Below are 18187 nucleotides of genomic sequence, written 5' to 3'. Positions count from 1 at the left end.
AGAGAATTATAGCGTGGGTGACTGTATAGTTACGCCAAAGGGCATAATATTGATTATCTAGTGACTGGTGTAACAGCTGTGTGTGTACGGGAATTCCCTGAGTGTTTATTGTGTTATTGTGTACGTTTCACTTGGTAACCGTACCACGTGGTGCTGTTGCCAGAGGAAACGGGTGTGACTGTTGAATAGTACGCGTGTATAGTATTCGTTGTCGACGACGTTCCATTGTTAAGTATGGGTGTGTCGCAGTCAACGATTCCGGATCCCTTAGGTTGTATGGTGAAGAATTTTAAAAAGGGATTCAAAACTTGTGATTTTGGGGTTAAAATGTCTCCTGTACGTTTGGTCACTTTGTGTACTAGGGAGTGGCCTACTTTGGTTGCGGCATGGCCGCCACGTGGCAGTTTGGATCCAACTCTGGTACAGCGCTTACACGTGGCTGTATCAGGTAGGCCTGAACTTTACGGCCAGTTTCCTTATATTGATTGTTGGAGACAGGCCGTAAATGACTCGCCAAAATGGCTCCGGACATGCCACGAGGAGCAATGTCGCCTCATGGTAGCTAGGACTTGTTCGTCCACTAGGACTGTGGTTAGGCCCATTTTGGACACGCCCCCTGAGTCCGAGATCCCTTTGCCGCCCCCTTACTTTCCGTTAAGAGGAAGTGACGCAAATGCAGGAAGTCCTGCAGCCCTCCCCTCATTACCCCCATCCACTTCCGCTTCCTCCTCCAGTACAGGATCCACCCCCCCTCGTACCAAATCTCCCCTTCCGGAATCAGAACCAACCCCCATTAAAAACGAATATCCTGATTTGGCGCCACTTCAGACTTCCGGTCAAGCTTCATCTAGCTCGGCTCGAAGTGTTTTATTTACAACCTTTTCCCAAAACCAAGCTCCCACATCCCCATACCCTATTTCTCCCCGACTGGAAACTATGACTGACGCCCCTCCACGTAGCCCCATACAGACCCGACAGTTGACCGGTGCCCAACAATTAAAACACTATCAGATGCCTCTTCGTCTGAATCCTGGGTCAGCCTATATCGATGCCGCAGGCCAAATGGCACATGCTGACCCAGTCTTTGTATATGTCCCATTCACGACAACCGATCTTTTAAATTGGAAGACCCACAATTCCTCGTATACTGAGAAACCACAAGCTATGACTGATCTGTTCACCTCAATAGTACAGACACATAACCCGACATGGGCTGATTGCCAGCAGTTATTAATGACTTTATTCAACAATGAGGAAAGGACAAGGATTAACCAAGCGGCCATTAAAGCACTAGAGGATAAAGCCCGTACTTTAAACCAAGCCAATCCATCAGCATGGGCCGCAACACATTTTCCCAACACTGATCCCGATTGGAATGTAAATGGTGCTGATATGGTTCAACTCAGAGCCTATAGAGACGCTATAATTGCTGGCATGAAAGCCGGAGGAAAGAAAGCTATTAACATGTCGAAGACAGTTGAGGTGATTCAGAAAAGTGATGAAGCGCCCAGTGTCTTTTATGACCGATTATTGGAGGCATACCGCTTGTATACCCCCTTTAATCCGGAAGACGCAGACAATTCCCGAATGGTGAACTCCGCCTTTGTCAGCCAAGCTTACGGAGATATTAAGCGCAAGCTACAAAAGTTAGAAGGGTTTGCAGGTATGTCAATCACCCAACTAATGGAGGTAGCAAATAAGGTTTATATGAATAGGGAAACAGAAAGTAAGAAAGAGGAAGAGCGCAAGATGCGTAAAAAGGCTGATATGCTAGCGGTAGCGATCGCAGGCGTAGATAGACGGGGCCCAGATAGAGGCGATAGTAGATGGAATGAGGAACCTCTAAGTAGAAATCAGTGCGCATACTGTAGGGAAGAAGGGCATTGGAGAAATGAGTGTCCTCGAAGAGAACAGTGTGAGAGAGACAGACCTAGGACAGGTTACGGAAACTTTAGAGGCAGAGCGAGAGGTAGAGGAGGCCCCGGAGGGAGTAATGGTAATAGAGGGAGTAATGGGAACAGAGGAAGTGTTAGGGAAGACAGGTATATTCCAGCAGCGCAAAGGTCCCGCGATAGAGAAGGTAGGGACTTTGTAGGATTGGCTGACACGGTCATGGAGGACTATTGATACCGACCGGGCTCCATCCCCCTTGGTCGAGCAGAGCCTATGGTCAATGTATCAATAGGGGGAAAAAGGAGTGCGTTCATGATCGACACTGGTGCTGAACATTCAGTGGTGACTAATCTAGTTGCTCCTCCATCTGGAAGGACTATTACTGTGATAGGAGCAACTGGAAGAAGTGCTGAAAAACCGGTTCTTAAAAGTCGACTCTGTACATTGGGAGGCCACGTAGTAAAACATCAATTCCTTTATATGCCTGAATGTCCAGTCCAATTGCTGGGACGTGATATGCTATCAAAATTACAAGCGCAGATTACGTTCCTACCAAATGGAACAACATCCTTAAAGTTTAATGGACCTTCAGGTATCATGACATTATCCGTACCAAAGGAAGAAGAGTGGCGACTTTATACAGTGTTGACTAGCCAAAACCCTAGGAGTGATGAGACATTATTTAACATACCAGGAGTTTGGGCAGAGAACAACCCACCAGGACTGGCCCGCAATATTCCACCTATAAAAATTGAACTAAAACTTGGGGTTTATCCAGTGAGCCTAAGACAATACCACATCCCGCAGAAGGCTAAGAAGAATATCCAATCCTATCTGGATAAGTTCATACGGTATGGTATCCTAAAATTCTGTACTTCCCCCTGGAACACCCCATTGCTGCCTGTTCAAAAGCCCGGTACAGATGAGTATCGACCTGTGCAGGACTTGAGAGCAGTCAATGATGCGGTTGTTAGTATACATCCAGTTGTACCCAATCCATATAACCTGCTTGCTTTAATTCCGGGCGGGGCTACCTACTTTACAGTCTTAGATCTCAAAGATGCCTTCTTTTGCCTCCGAATTGCCGCAGAAAGTCAATGTATTTTCGCTTTCCAATGGGAGAACGCTGTAACGGGCTCAAAACGCCAAATGACTTGGACAAGACTGCCCCAAGGGTTTAAAAATTCACCTACCCTATTTGGTTCAGCCCTAAGTCAAGATCTACTGGATTTCGAGTCCATCCCAGGAGAGTGTGTATTGTTACAATATGTAGATGACTTGTTGATAGCAGCAGTTACAAAAGAAATCTGTCAGCAAGCAACGCACGATCTACTACACATTCTCTGGAAGGCAGGATACAAGGTGTCTAGAAAGAAGGCTCAGTTGTGTTTGCCAACTGTCAAATATCTGTGATTCCATATCTCTGAAGGTCAAAGAATTATGAGGCCAGAGAGAAAAGAAGCTGTCTGCCAAATACCAATACCCAAGAATAGAAGACAAGTGCGAGAATTCTTGGGGGCAGCAGGCTTCTGTAGGATATGGATTCCCAGCTATGCGATACTGGCAAAACCTCTGTACGCAGCTATCAAAGGTACAGAGCACGACCCCTTCTTATGGACCCAAGAACAGCAAACGGCATTTGAAGATGTGAAGAAGGCTTTGATGAGTGCCCCAGCATTAGGTCTACCTGATCACACACGACCATTCTACCTGTATGTACACGAGCAAAGAAGAATGGCTGTGGGAGTATTGACACAGTACTTGGGATCATGGCAAAGACCTGTTGCCTACATGTCTAAGCAATTGGATACAGTGGCCAGCGGACTTCCACCTTGTCTAAGAGCCGTAGCTGCAGCCGCCCTGCTAGTAGCTGAAGCCGATAAACTCACTCTGGGTCAAGAACTTTATGTACGAGTCCCACATGCAGTACAGACGTTGTTGGATTACAAAGGAAATCATTGGTTTAGTAACAGCCGTATGACCAAGTATCAAGCAATGTTGTGTGAAAACCCCAGAGTGCATTTAGAGACTGTAAACACCTTAAATCCAGCTACCCTTTTGCCACAACCTACTGAAAGTCAACATGATTGTTTGGAAGTAATGGATGAAGTATTCTCAAGTAGACCAGATCTTCGTGATTTTCCCATCCAGAACCCCGATGTTCAATATTATACCGACGGCAGTAGTTATGTGAAAGAAGGGATCCGCTATGCAGGATATGCAGTAACAACAATAGACAAGGTGATAGAAGCTCGGCCACTGGCGAAAGGAACATCAGCACAAAAGGCAGAATTGATAGCACTGACACGAGCGTTACAATTGGCTGAAGGTTTAAGAGTGAACATCTACACGGACTCCAAATATGCGTTTTTAACCACTCATGCCCACGGAGCTTTGTATAAAGAAAGAGGACTACTGAATTCAGAAGGCAAAGAAATCAAATACGCAGCTGAAATCCTACAACTATTGGAAGCAGTGTGGGAGCCGAAAGAAGTCGGTATCATACATTGTCGAGCGCATCTGAGAGGAGATGGTGATGTAACCAAGGGAAATCGGATGGCAGATAGTGCAGCTAAGCGTGCTGCTGAATCAGGAAGACAGGAGTATGTGGGGCATATAGCTGCTCTTATACCAACTCCACTGTCCCAATGGACTCCAGTTTATACAGCTCAAGAAGAGGAGTGGTTAAAGACTGAACCAGGAAAGTATTTGGAGAACAAGTGGTATCAGCTAGAAGATGGAAGAATAGTCATACCAGCATCACTAGCGGTAGAAATTGTCCAAAATTATCATAACGGGACACATTCTGGGAGAGACAGTACTGAAGAATCTCTCAGAAAACATTTCTACATACCAAGATTGTCCAACTTGACTCAGGCCATTGTACGAAGATGTGTAACGTGTGCTAAAAATAATGCAAGACAAGGACCAGTAAAGCCACCAGGAGTCCAGTTTATGGGGGGACTCCCCATGTCCGATCTACAAATAGACTTTACAGTGATGCCTAAATCGGGTGGACATCGTTACCTGCTGGTAATTGTGTGCACCTATTCAGGCTGGGTAGAAGCATGTCCTACTCGTACAGAGAAAGCAGGAGAAGTTGTGAGATTCCTGCTACGAGAAATAATACCCCGATATGGACTACCCTGTTCTATAGGATCGGACAATGGTCCAGCTTTTGTTCATCAGTGCCTACAACAACTGACTCATATGCTTGGTATAAAGTGGAGGCTTCATACTGCATATAGACCCCAGAGTTCTGGTAAGGTAGAGAGAATGAATAGAACTATTAAGAACCAGTTGGCTAAAATGTGTCAGGAAACCCAACTTAAGTGGAACGTTCTCTTACCCATAGCTCTATTGCGAATCCGCAGTACCCCTACCAGAAGGATAGGCCTCTCTCCTTTTGAAATCATGTATGGGCGACCACCTCCCGTACTTGGTAACTTAAGGGGGGATTTGAGTCAGTTGGGAGAAGGAATTACCCGGCAGCAGGTTGTAGAGTTGGGTAAGACTATGGAGGAGGTACAGAAATGGGTACAAGATAGATTACCTGTGAATATTTATCCCCCTGTTCATAGTTATCATCCAGGAGATCAAGTGTGGATTAAAGAGTGGAATAATGTACCGTTAGGGCCCAAGTGGAGAGGTCCTTATGTTGTTCTTTTGTCTACCCCTACAGCGATAAAAGTAGCCGAAGTGACTCCGTGGATACATCACTCCAGGGTTAAACCAGCAGCAGTCGATTCTTGGCAAGTTACAGCAGATCCAGAGAATCCCTGCAAGATCCGGTTAAAACGCACTACTCAGTCGGAGTAACGAGGAACTATTGTGGATTACAAATTTTATTATTTTTGGGATTTGGTGCGTGAGTGAGAAGGCCATAATAAAGCCTGTCCGCCCACCGACGTATAGTTTATAAGCCAGGGAAAGTCTCGAAGGGACTCCTGTGAAGACGAGCAGAACTCCATTCCCTGCAGCCCTTACATCCTGGAAGCTGAGGTGCCTTCGCACGGACGAAGACTGAGGATGACGGCGAAAGATGTGCTTTTGATAGTGTTTATTTATATGTGTTTTTATATTCAGGAAGGTAGAGGTACCGACACTCCTAGCTGTGAGGTATGCATTAAGACTACGAGAACAGGTAACCATATTTCCCAAACCCTAATTTGGCATTCACAATACGAGTGTAAAGGAGATATATCGAGATGTAGATACTTAAATATAGACTATAGTGTGTGCCATTTAGGAGTAGGAGAACCTAAGTGCTTCAGTCCGGAGTATCAACCTCGTACAATTTGGTTGACTCTCAGGAATGGAGATCCTCAGGGGACCCTAATTAATAAGACGGTGTTAGAATCCGTACATTCTTCGGGTGTTCTGCTATTTGATGCGTGTAAAGCGATATCGAGTGGTAGAAAGCCGTGGAATGTATGTGGGGATCTTAGATGGGAGAGGACGTATGGGTCTAATGATAAATATATCTGTCCCAGTAGTAAAAATAAATATGTGAGTCCTAGATGCCCAAATAAAGACTATAACTTCTGCCCATATTGGTCTTGTGTGGGGTGGGCGACTTGGGGACAGACAGTAGACAAAGACATGATAGTGACTAAGTTGCCGACTAGCCCATATTGTAAGTCTATGGAATGTAATCCCATCCATATACTTATAAATAACCCGATAAGTTCTTAGACAAATATGGCAATTTATTTGGGTTTCAAATATACGGGACGGGTTTAGATCCTGGGACAGTATTGTTTATAGGGATAGAGACTGATACGGTATCCTCCCAAACTCATCAAGTATACCATTCCTTTTATGAAGAGATGAGTATAGATAATAAGATCCCCCATAATGCTAAAAACCTGTTTATTGATTTAGCCGAAAGTATTGCCGGTAGTCTTAATGTTACCAACTGCTATGTGTGTGGAGGTACTAACATGGGAGACCAATGGCCTTGGGAAGCAAAGGAGGTAATGTCCGGTTCTGAGGCAGTTGACCAACTAATATCTACACAAGCCGATTATCATATGAGTGTTAGAGGTAAATCTGAGTGGAGATTAAAGACCTCCATCATAGGTTATGTTTGCATAGCAAGGAAAGGAATAATGTATAACACTTCTGTAGGAGAATTAACTTGTCTAGGGCAAAAAGCTTATGATGATGATACAAAGAATACAACTTGGTGGTCGGCTTCAAATGTCTCAGAACCATCTAACCCGTTTGCTAGATACGCCAATTTAAAGGATGTGTGGTTTGATTTATCCATCACATCTACCTGGAGAGCCCCAGCAAATTTGTACTGGATCTGTGGTAAGAAAGCCTATTCGGAGTTGCCACAGGACTGGGAAGGGGCATGTGTGTTGGGTATGCTCAAACCATCCTTCTTCTTGTTACCGATTGAAACAGGTGAGACTTTAGGTGTTAAAGTGTATGATGTGAATCATAGGAAGAAAAGGGGACCCATAGAGATAGGCACCTGGGAAGATAATGAATGGCCTCCCCAGCGTATCATAGATTATTATGGGCCAGCCACGTGGGCTGAGGATGGTACCTTTGGTTACAGAACCCCTATTTATATGCTCAACCGTATTATAAGATTACAGGCGGTGGTTGAGATTATCACTAACGAAACATCACAAGCGCTCAATCTTCTAGCGAAGCATAACACCAGGATGAGGACGGCAGTCTACCAAAATAGATTAGCCTTGGATTACCTTTTGGCAGTAGAGGGAGGGGTATGTGGGAAGTTTAACCTGAGCAATTGCTGTCTTCAAATAGATGACGAAGGGCAAGCAATAGCTGAGCTTACTAGCCATATGGTTAAACTAGCGCATGTGCCTACTCAGGTATGGAAAGGGTATAATCCAAGTAGTTGGTTTGGTAGCTGGTATGAGTGCTTTGGAGGGCTTAAGGCAGTGGTAGGTGGAGTCCTACTGATTTTAATGTTGTGTCTACTCCTGCCGTGTCTTATACCCTTAGTAGTTAGGTCTGTGCAAAGTCTGATAGAAAATATAGCAGAGAGGAAGGCTGCTGCACAGATAATGGCGATTTATAAGTATAAGGCTTTAGATCAGGGAGAACCAATGCAGGAAGATGAGTGTTGAAGATTCACATCATAAGATAAGTCTGGTCCGGTTCATGGTAACTTGCGGTGTATGCAAACTAAGGTTAAGTGGTGCCTCAAGTAATTGTGAAATATCAAGAGGCATCAAAGGGGGGAATGTGGTGGAATCTCGGTAAAAATAAATTTAGTAGGCCGAGATTACCACGTGGCATGTGTACGTGCATATGCTGACGTATCGATCAGTTGGTTGCACGAGGCAAGATACGATCAGTAGTGTACGGAGCATGTGCAAGAATACAGGATGTAGTATTCCCCCTCCTCCATTGCGCTGGACAAGCCATGCGGTCAAGCAGGAAGTTAATTCTTATTTGTATTGATTGGTCAAGAGAATGTGCGGGTGGAGCTTAATATGGGAGGAGTTATGTGCCTATATAAGGAGCCTGCACTATTGTCCGGGACTCAGAACTTGTGGTATTTTGGTGACGCTAGTCCCTCTGAGTCCCGATCGGTGATCCAATAAAGAATCTCTTCCTTCCTGAAGAAACCTGTGTCCATCTCTCTGTGCTTCGCTTCCGTCAGTTTCTCCGGTATCAGTTCGGGAGACAAACTAAGGATAGCATTTATTGTTTCCCTTGCGGTTTCGCACTAAAGTGGTTGGTGTTAATGTTCTAATGGGGTACAGGGGTGGTCCTTGTTCGGGAGACGAATGGATGCTGTTCATATGAAATCTCCCAAACGGCCAAAAAAGAACTACATGAAATAACTGGCAAAATAACGGGGGGAGGGGGGACAACAGCCAATACAGGGAATAAAAAGTAGCTTGCAAATGTACATTCCGCTACACAGCATTCTATCTTGTGTTTTCTTTTGGTCTTAGCGACTGGTTAATAATCCGATACCTTTGGCTTAGTTTCATGGGGTCAGCTATTTGCAACTATCAGCTCCCTCTACGTGCACAAGGAGAAAGTAATGTGTGATCACTTCCTAACTCTGATCCTGTGTGAGGCAGCGGTCTCAGATTGTAGTTTGGTCAGAGATTTCCACAAGCAGATCGCAGTGTTAGAAGCAGTCAACCAGGCTCATGACCAGAGTATAGACTTTAATGATCTGATGGTCGTCTTAAAATGTATACCATTTACTAAAGACATCAGGACAATTCAAAGATTTAGGTTATATGCATGACACCCCCCTCATATTCCCTGTTCATGCAATGCTCATTCAGTGTGCCCCTGCCATTTAGGTTTTGCTTCTTCAGTAAACCCATTTTGTGCCATTGCCATCTTCATGCCACTCCTGCCTCAGCCATCCATTTCGTAATCCTGCAAATACTGTCCTTTCTTGTGCCTTTTCACAAATAGCTCATTCCCAAAATGTTTTCTGGTCAACCTTCCCTTTCATCACTTTTTTGTGGGTGTTGGCATGTAATACCAATAGTGATGTCCCGAACGGTTCGCTGGCGAATAGTTCCTGGCGAACATAGCTTGTTCGAGTTCGCCACGGACGGCGAACATATGCGATTTTCGGTCCGCCCCTATTCGTCATCATTGAGTAAACTTTGACCCTGTACCTCACAGTCAGCAGCAGACCCTCCCTCCCAGACCCTCCCACCTCCTAGACAGCATACAATTTAGATTAATTCTGAAGCTGCATTCTTTTTTCTTTTCTTTTTCTTTTCCATAGCCAGTAACCTGTGTTTATTATACATTATCCTCCCATAGCCAGTAACCTGTGTTTATTATACATTATCCCCCCCATAGCCAGTAACCTGTGTTTATTATACATTATCCCCCCATAGCCAGTAACCTGTGTTTATTATACATTATCCCTCCCATAGCCAGTAACCTGTGTTTATTAAACATTATTCCCCCTATAGCCAGTAACCTGTGTTTATTATACATTATCCCCCCCACAACCAGTAACCTGTGTTTATTATACATTATCCCCCCCATAGCCAGTAACCTGTGTTTATTATACATTATCCCCCATAGTCATTTATCGTTGGACCTAGGCAGCATGATGTCTTAGGCCGGCCCAGAGAGTGAGTGAGTGAATAATATAATATATATGTTCAGAAACATATTAGTAATATATGTAAATCGGGTTCATGCAAAGAGGGTGAAAAGGTATTAAAGAAAAACACACTTATTGCATCAACTTTACAAAGCCAAACTTTTAAAATCTTTCCTCATTTCTTTCTCGGGATGAGGAATATATTGGTTGTAGACTGAGGATTTCCATCTGCCCAATCTTTTAATAATATGCACTGGAGTGTCAGTGTTGAAGGAGACCGAAGCTGCCCCTATTCTAAATGAAAGACCCAAGACATGGATACAACCCAATCTTAGGAGTAGTGTTCTGATGTAGAAGATGAATTTAGCCGTAGTCAGAAGGATTCAGTGAGAGTAGTGGTGAAATGTGTGTGGCATGTAAGAGTCAAGTACCGGTATTTTAACTGGGCACTAGTTCTAGGTGGGATAAAGTGGTATAGCGGATGGATGAGTAGTTTGGTTCGTTTTAGAGGTTTGTAGAGAAAGTATATAGTGATCATGATTTTTAGCGATATCCAATATTTTTAAGGTGGTCTCAAACAAACATAAAATGCTATATAAAATTTGTGGGAATATCGAATAGTCGTGTACAGTAAATCAGAGGGCTCAGAATATCGAACCATTGATAGGTAACCTGGATGAAGTAGGGGTACGCGGTAATATGCTTTTAATGGGATAGGACATTAGGAAAGGTGTGTGATTGGAATAAGTGGTTGTGGCTGTATTTACCTTATCCTGGGACCGACCTGGCTCCTAAGCTTGAGCTGCGCGTGGCTGGATCACTCCTGCCTCCACACGAGCCGCATGCGGCTTGATCTCCTCTTCTGACTTAGCCGCATGCACTGACCGCAGTGATCGGTCACGTGGCCCGCCTGGCACTAGGAGCACGGCTAGAGTCACGAGCTCGCTCTTAAAGGGGCAGTGGGAGCCAAAAGTTGATTCAGGCTCCCATTGGCCCACGTCATTCCAGCACCCCCACACACAAATGTTTTTGGGGCACAATAGCTTGCATTTAAAAACAAAAAAAGAACTTTTTTGACTGTGAAATAATAGTCAGTTTCCTTCACACGTGTGCGTTTCTGGGCCTGCCAGTGCACAGTGTCACACCAGTGCAACTCATATCTGGTGTAGCAGTAGTGTACATTTAAAAAAAAATAAAAAAAAATACAGGGCGCTTGTTGTCACCTTTCGGGGACCCTTGGTGTTGTACGTGGCTGGGTGGAGGAAGAGACCTTCAATGACATCAGTGAGGACAAGGAACGGGACATGGCTAGCTTGGTATCCAACCTTGTGCAAATGGGGAGTTTGCGGTTGTGCAAATGGGGAGTTTGCGGTGCGTTAAACGGGGAGTTTGGTCTGTCACTGTGAAGCAGGCGTAACCCTTACACTACCTGATCGATACAACATCATATCTGATGTTTTAAAGCACGTTATTCCAAGCAATTTAGGAATGTTAGGTGATTTATGCCCTTTATGCATTAAAACCAGACTCTGCATCAACTATGTAATTTTCCATGGGAGTTTTGCCATGGATCCCCCTCCGGCATGCCACAGTCCAGGTGTAATCCCCCTGAAACAACTTTTCCATCCAACAAGAGTCCCTGTGGGTTTTAAATTTCGCCTGCCTGTTGAAGTCTATGGCGGTTCGCCCGTTCGCGAACTGAATATTTTATGTTCGCGACATTACTAAGTACCAACACACATTGGGAAATATTGACTGTTTGAGATCTGCATTTCACTTAGCATTTATATTATACACAAATCTGGTTTACAGATTTGTCAACGGCTAACAAAATGTAGTTTCACATCTAGCCCTATTGTGAATCAATATTAAGAGCCACTTCAGGGATTCCCACTTTGATTAGACCAGTGGTTCCCAAACCAGTTTTCATGATCCACAAACAACCCAGGATTTATGCATTTCCACTTTTTATTCCAATAGATACTAACAAAACGTGGAATAGACTCCCCCAGTCAAAAGCCTACTTTTGCCATTTCAACATCTCCCATGCTGGTCCTGGGAATATGGGCAACTCTTTGCCAAGTCCACCTTTTGATTATACTGTCATCACCTGTCGCATTTATGTGTCGACTCCTTGCAAAGTAGTTAACCCTCCATAGCAAAAGAATAGATAATAGCAAGGTTGCCCACTTGATGTTTAACTTTTTGCATTTAAGATCAGCTGTCCCTCTTCCCTCCCCCACCCAGAATTTTTTTTGAATGGCAGGGGGCTGCTGCTTACCTATTTATATGGGCTCATTCTAGAATAGGTGAGAGGAACCAGTCACTAGGTTCCTTCCATCACCTTTAATACACCACCCACCCTTACAGACACGCAGGTTATTCTGGTGTAATATAGTGAAATTAAAGAGTTGTCCTCAAAATTTTGCTGCTATTGATGACAGTTTTCGTTATACTGTACATCAGCCACCATGAGGTATGCAACAGGGACTTTTATTGTACACTTGTCAGATAATGCATGCCCTGACCCAAAAACGCTCCATGCATTTCATGAGTTCTGATTTTAAACAAAACAAATAAAACCACAAATCTTTAGCATAAAGTGCAAGTACGACAAGTGCTGTTGCAGTGTAAAGAACCCACTAGACTAGAGAGTTCTTTGTAAGAGACAATTTCTTAGATAGAGTTAGATAGAGTTTAGTTGGCTCATCAACATAAGTTTATTATATGAATTAAATTTAGTCTTAGTGATTTTGCTTTGCAATTTAATGTTTAGTCAATGTGAACATGTATAGAAACAAGTTGTACAAAAAGGCATAGATTTTTAAAGTGCTGAATTAAGATAATTTCCATTTGAGGTCACATGGTCTTGGACAAAGTATGTTTAGCTGAATAAACAGGAAAAACTGTTTAAAGCGGAGTTAGAGGACTCATACAAGCCAATGACAGGCTAAGAGATAAGCCAATAACACTCTAAAGACATAAAATAACCCACATTAAAGAATACACTTTGCAAGTTGTGAAATATACCAGGTTACAAAATGACCAGAAACATTAAGAATTCCACATACAACCAAGTGCATTATCTTCCGTGATATCTGGATCAATGTAGTCTTCACTAGAGTGTAGCAAATGTGGTAAAGAAACCCCATTTGATGAGTGTTGAATACCAGTGTGGACTGTGCAGAATCCAGGTATAGTTTAAGTCCATACATTGTTTCATAACAATAGCGAATATTTGACCGCAGCAAAGTTTCTACTTTAATTTTTTCCTGCTTGATGTATAACAGTCAGCTACACACTCCATTCAGGAGGAAGTGCAGCATGTCAGCTTCAGTACGTAGAAAGTCTTTCAGTCAAACCTCTTCAAGTTTGTCCACTGGCATAAATCCAACATCACCAAGCATCTCCAGTGACACCTCCCCATCTGGATAGATGACTAGCTTGCTAATGCTACCATGATGAAGAGACATCCTTTTCCATGCTTCAGGTGGGAGTTGTAATGCCCTGAACAAAAAAAACTACAAATTAGCTCAATGTCACATATAATGAATTGCTGCAGTAAAAGCTAGATAATGCTGGTTGTATCCTAGATGGTTTTACTTAACCTAGACAGTTTATAGCATGCATATTCTACACAATCTTTTACACAGGGAAGAGTTATTCAGAGCATGAGGACAACCAATGTCAGATAATTGACCAAAAGTCTGTGGAAGCCCTCTAGTGGCTGTCTGGTAGACAGCCACTGGAGTAGTTAACCCTCAGGTAATTATTGCAGTTTCTCAGAAACTGCAATAATTACGACAGTAGTGTTAAGGGACAAGACACCAAGACCTTAATGAGTTTAATTGGTCTGGGTGCCTACAGTGTCCCTTCAAGTTTTAAGGAAGAGCTAGCTTGCACGGTCAACATGCCAAGGTATACCAGTATGTTACTTTGAAGTTGTATTTCCCCCTTTTAGCCAGTATGACAATGAATCATAGAATGTTTTATACCAATTCCAGAGTTGCTGTTGTACTTGCTTAATAGTGGTCAATATACACACACCACAAGTATCATAGTGTTTATGGTTTAAGGAGATTATAAGCCCCATTAAATTGGACTGACTAGCATTTATTGCTTATGCCTGTAGTCCCCTCTTCAGAGATTTCTACTTCCACATTAGCATAATTTGGAAGTCTGGTGTATACACTTTCAAGCAAATAGTCCAAACATTCCCCCCCAAAAATTCTGTAGCGGTCAGTGTGCTGAACCTGGGAGGACCAATTAACTGACACATGATTCTTGTTGTATTGGAGGTCAAAGGGTATATTACCTGCATACAATGTAGCGGATGACATTTTCATGGCAGACTATGATCTCATAGCTATCTTTTGCCTGCTTTGGATCTGCGCGACATATATACTTCCTAAATGCAGCCTCGAGGCGTGGGCCATCTTTAAAAAACTAAGGACAAAAATGAAAAAAAATTAATTATATAGTTAACTCTAGGTCTACTCAATGATTGTATACCTTATAATCTGCTTTCCAGTGAGAAGATAGTGGGACTGGCTTGATTGGGTATCCTTCACGAAGCAAGTCACATCCAGAGTTTTCTAGATCTGTGGAGATTCATGGCTTTAGTTTTCTTCAGTTTTTAGAGATGCAACAGAAAAGAGGATCTTCAATACATCTCTATTACAGAGTGAACAACCCCCACAAAAACTCAAACCTGCCGTCTTATATGTATGGGGGAACCCCTGTGTATCCTCATTAGCACCAAGGCCATGAAGTCTATTTGTATGGAGCAGGTAGAGACAGGATAGAGAGTTACAAAAGGCTGTAGAATGAACTGAAAAGACTGTTTAGAAATACTAGGGCAGTATTTCCATTGGGTGCTGTCAGTGGTGTATCCTGGTTTTGTGCTGCCCTAGGCAGGACAAAACTCAGGCACCCCCCTCCCCACCCCCACCCAACCTTTCCCCCTGCATTCTAAATACACACACACACACTAACAGACACACACTGACACACACTCACATTAACACATTTTTTTTTTTTAATTTATTTAAAACATTAACACTTTTTTTTAAAATTTATTTTTAACACTTTTTTTTAAAATTTATTTTTAACACTTTTTTTTTAAATTTATTTTTAACACTTTTTTTTTAAATTTATTTTTAACACTTTTTTTTTAAATTTATTTTTAACACTTTTTTTTTAAATTTATTTTTAACACTTTTTTTTTAAATTTATTTTTAACACTTTTTTTTTAAATTTATTTTTAACACTTTTTTTTTAAATTTATTTTTAACACTTTTTTTTAAAATTTATTTTTAACACTTTTTTTTAAAATTTATTTTTAACACTTTTTTTTAAAATTTATTTTTAACACTTTTTTTTAAAATTTATTTTTAACACTTTTTTTTAAAATTTATTTTTAACACTTTTTTTTAAAATTTATTTTTAACACTTTTTTTTAAAATTTATTTTTAACACTTTTTTTTAAAATTTATTTTTAACACTTTTTTTTAAAATTTATTTTTAACACTTTTTTTTAAAATTTATTTTTAACACTTTTTTTTAAAATTTATTTTTAACACTTTTTTTTAAAATTTATTTTTAACACTTTTATTTTTATTTAACCCCCCCCCCCCCCCCTCCCAGCCTCCTTACCTTTGGGAATGCTGGGGAGGGTGGGTGTCTCTTCCTCCCTGGTGGTCCAGTGGCTGCTGGGCGATCGGGCGGCACTGCCTGGCGGGCGGCCGGTGAGGGAGCACTTCCCCTGAGCGGTTTGCTCAACTCCCTCGCGCGCCTCAGAGTGAGGCTGGGAGCCGGAATATGACGTCATATTCCGGCTCCGCCTCCCAGCCTCACTCTGCGGCTGGCGAGGGAGCTGAGCAGACAGCTCAGGGGAAGTGCTCCCTCGCCGGCCGGCCGCCCGATCGCCCAGCAGCCCGCCGACATGTCTGTTAGCCGCAAGGCTAACAAGACATTTGCCTTGGGCATTTGGGGGCGGCTTTTTTGCCGTCCCCTGGAAAATGCCGCCCAAGGCAAATGCCTTGTTTGCCTCGCGGCTAATACGCCCCTGGGTGCTGTTGACCTATTCTACCACCCAGCATGATCTTAAGTGATGCTCTAAGCATAAAGACAACTTTAGCTTAATGAAGCAGTTTATGGATTATGCCCCTGCAGTCATAAGCTAGAATTGTGTCATTTAAGAGTTAATTCACTTATGTTTGAGGCAGAAAACAAACCCCTCCGCCTGCTGTGACGCATACATGAGAAGTGTGTTAACTTTAGGTTCTCTCCTGCATGCTATAATGGGCTATTAAACAGATCAGTTTTAAACTTAACAGAATAGGCAATAATTGAGGTTGAAACATCTCTTTACAGGAAGGGTTTAGGAAGGCTGTGCAAGTTTTGGTGCATATATCCCTTTAAAGATACACTTGAAGGATCAATTGTTCGTACGTGTCTGACAATTGATCTTTATGAAGGTATTAAACTGGATTTATTCAGAATTCCTTGTATTTATTAGACAATTCCCCATCATAATGGGATTCCATTCGATGATATGAAGAGATTAGAGATAAATTTACCTGGTAGTTTTCTTCTGATGATTTCAAAAGTTTCTTTGGTTCTGGCCATCGAAGAATAAGTAATGTAGGTGAATGCATGATGTAGAGACGCCAGGCGCTCACCTGTGTGTTCTGCCTGCTTCCTTCCTACAGGAGAGGAGAGACTAAACTTTGTTAATGACAAGCTGTACCACAATAACCCCAGTCTTATTTCAGTGTGGCAATCACAGGAATTGATGGTTAGTGGGGCATGTATGTAGTTATAAATCCTGAGGCTTTTATGGGAGAGAGGTGGGGGGGGATGTATAAGATACAAAAACACAAGTCATACCCTCTTCAGTGAGAATTTTTTCTGAGTCTGTAGCTCCATCTTCATTGTACTGTGCATGTCTGACCAGAAAGATGTGCCGAGTAGCCGTTGCCTTGTGTTTATCCAGCTCGTGTTTCAATTCCTCAGGCTTTTCCTTCAGGTGATTCAAGTTAATCAGAGAGTTTGGCTCTCGACTATGGAACAGAAATATACACACAGACACTTTAAGGCAGTTACCACAGTTTGCTTAAAGGGTCTGGTGTGTGTTTGGCAGTTTGTAAAAAAAAAAAAAAAAAATGGCATGAACACCTCCCTTTGTCGAGAGAAAGATGCACCTGCCAGAGGACCCATAGTACCACCAGGCAGTGGGGAGACTATGACTGCTTCCCAAACAGACCAGTGACGAACGCTTTTCCACAATTAAGCAGGAAAGACTCGGCAGAGCACACACAGCCACCAGATTGGGAATAGAAGAACTAATTACCGGTAGCTTCCATGCAGACACTGACAGCTGCGTTTTGTAGCTCAAAATGCCCAGCGAACAGATTAGATTACCGACAGGTGTCGCTTCCTTTGGTCTGGGACAACTAATCGCATCCAGACAAAATCACACCCTGTCCACTAATTGTATAGACATGTATTTTATAAAGTTAGTGACAGAACTAGAACTCGAGGTTGGTAACTTCCTTCGTAAGACCCACATATCTCAACTGTTACATTATAAAACCAGTGGGAGGACATTCAGTGGGATGGTCGCCGACCAGGGAGTTTGCCACCTTAGACTTACAGATCCCAGTTACTTTCCCAGCGCTCGCTGACAGCAGGAGGCCATGCTAGAAAGTAGTCATTCCCGCGTTTCTCCACAGACACGGCGGCAAAAAGAGCGACAGCAGAACCTGCGGCGGTGATCACAGCTCTACGGAGAAACATCTCGGCAAATTACCAATCCCCGAGTGATACGGAACTCACAGCTGAGCCGGGGATTCATATAGTGCGGGCTACGGGAGCCTGAGAGGGCCATGTCCGAAAGGCATGCCGGGAGTTATAGTTCTGACTGCACTGCAGACTCCATTCGTTCGAAGTAGTCGAACGAGGTATGATGATAGATTCGCTGATGGAATTCCGTATATCAAGAATAGAAGTACTGACTGGCAGCATTGAAAAAAAGGCACCTGTATGGATAGGTTTATATGACTGTCTGTAAGTGCCTGTAAGGCTATGGCTGTACCTGTATGGCTGTGTGTATTTGTCTATCTGACTTGGCTGTCTGTGGGGTTGTGTCTGTATGGCTGTGTCTGTGTCCTGGGAAAAAGGTATATATTCAAAATTATAGGTTACAGTGAT

The 18187-nt window shown here is 42.8% G+C and overlaps 1 protein-coding gene across 1 annotated transcript; it reads right to left on the bottom strand.

The window, feature by feature from the left end:
• Window positions 1-12808: 12808 nt before the first annotated feature.
• On the bottom strand, window positions 12809-17776 carry LOC134612625 (serine/threonine-protein phosphatase PGAM5, mitochondrial-like). The gene is made up of 6 exons (XM_063457032.1): window positions 17631-17776; window positions 16865-17037; window positions 16555-16680; window positions 14486-14574; window positions 14289-14419; window positions 12809-13480 (listed from the first exon to the last, which is right to left on the bottom strand). The coding sequence occupies exons 1-6, from the start codon at window positions 17771-17773 to the stop codon at window positions 13330-13332; spliced, it is 813 nt and encodes a 270-aa protein (XP_063313102.1). The 5' UTR covers window positions 17774-17776; the 3' UTR covers window positions 12809-13329.
• Window positions 17777-18187: the final 411 nt, after the last annotated feature.

Source organism: Pelobates fuscus, chromosome 5 (genome assembly GCF_036172605.1).
Source record: "Pelobates fuscus isolate aPelFus1 chromosome 5, aPelFus1.pri, whole genome shotgun sequence".
In the NCBI taxonomy this organism is placed as follows: domain Eukaryota; kingdom Metazoa; phylum Chordata; class Amphibia; order Anura; family Pelobatidae; genus Pelobates; species Pelobates fuscus.
Note: the sequence above shows the minus strand (reverse complement) of the source record. Positions and strands in the feature narration are given on the sequence as shown.

What these genes read in the sequence shown, in the direction of transcription:
- LOC134612625 (XM_063457032.1), bottom strand. Translation starts at nt 17,773, where the DNA reads ATGTTTCTCCGTAGAGCTGTGATCACCGCCGCAGGTTCTGCTGTCGCT. An exon ending in TGGGAAAGTAACTGGGATCT is followed by an intron (nt 17,038 to 17,630) that starts GTAAGTCTAAGG and finishes TCTGTTCCATAG; the next exon opens with TCGAGAGCCAAACTCTCTGA. An exon ending in ATCCGCTACATTGTATGCAG is followed by an intron (nt 13,481 to 14,288) that starts GTAATATACCCT and finishes TTTTTTGTTCAG; the next exon opens with GGCATTACAACTCCCACCTG.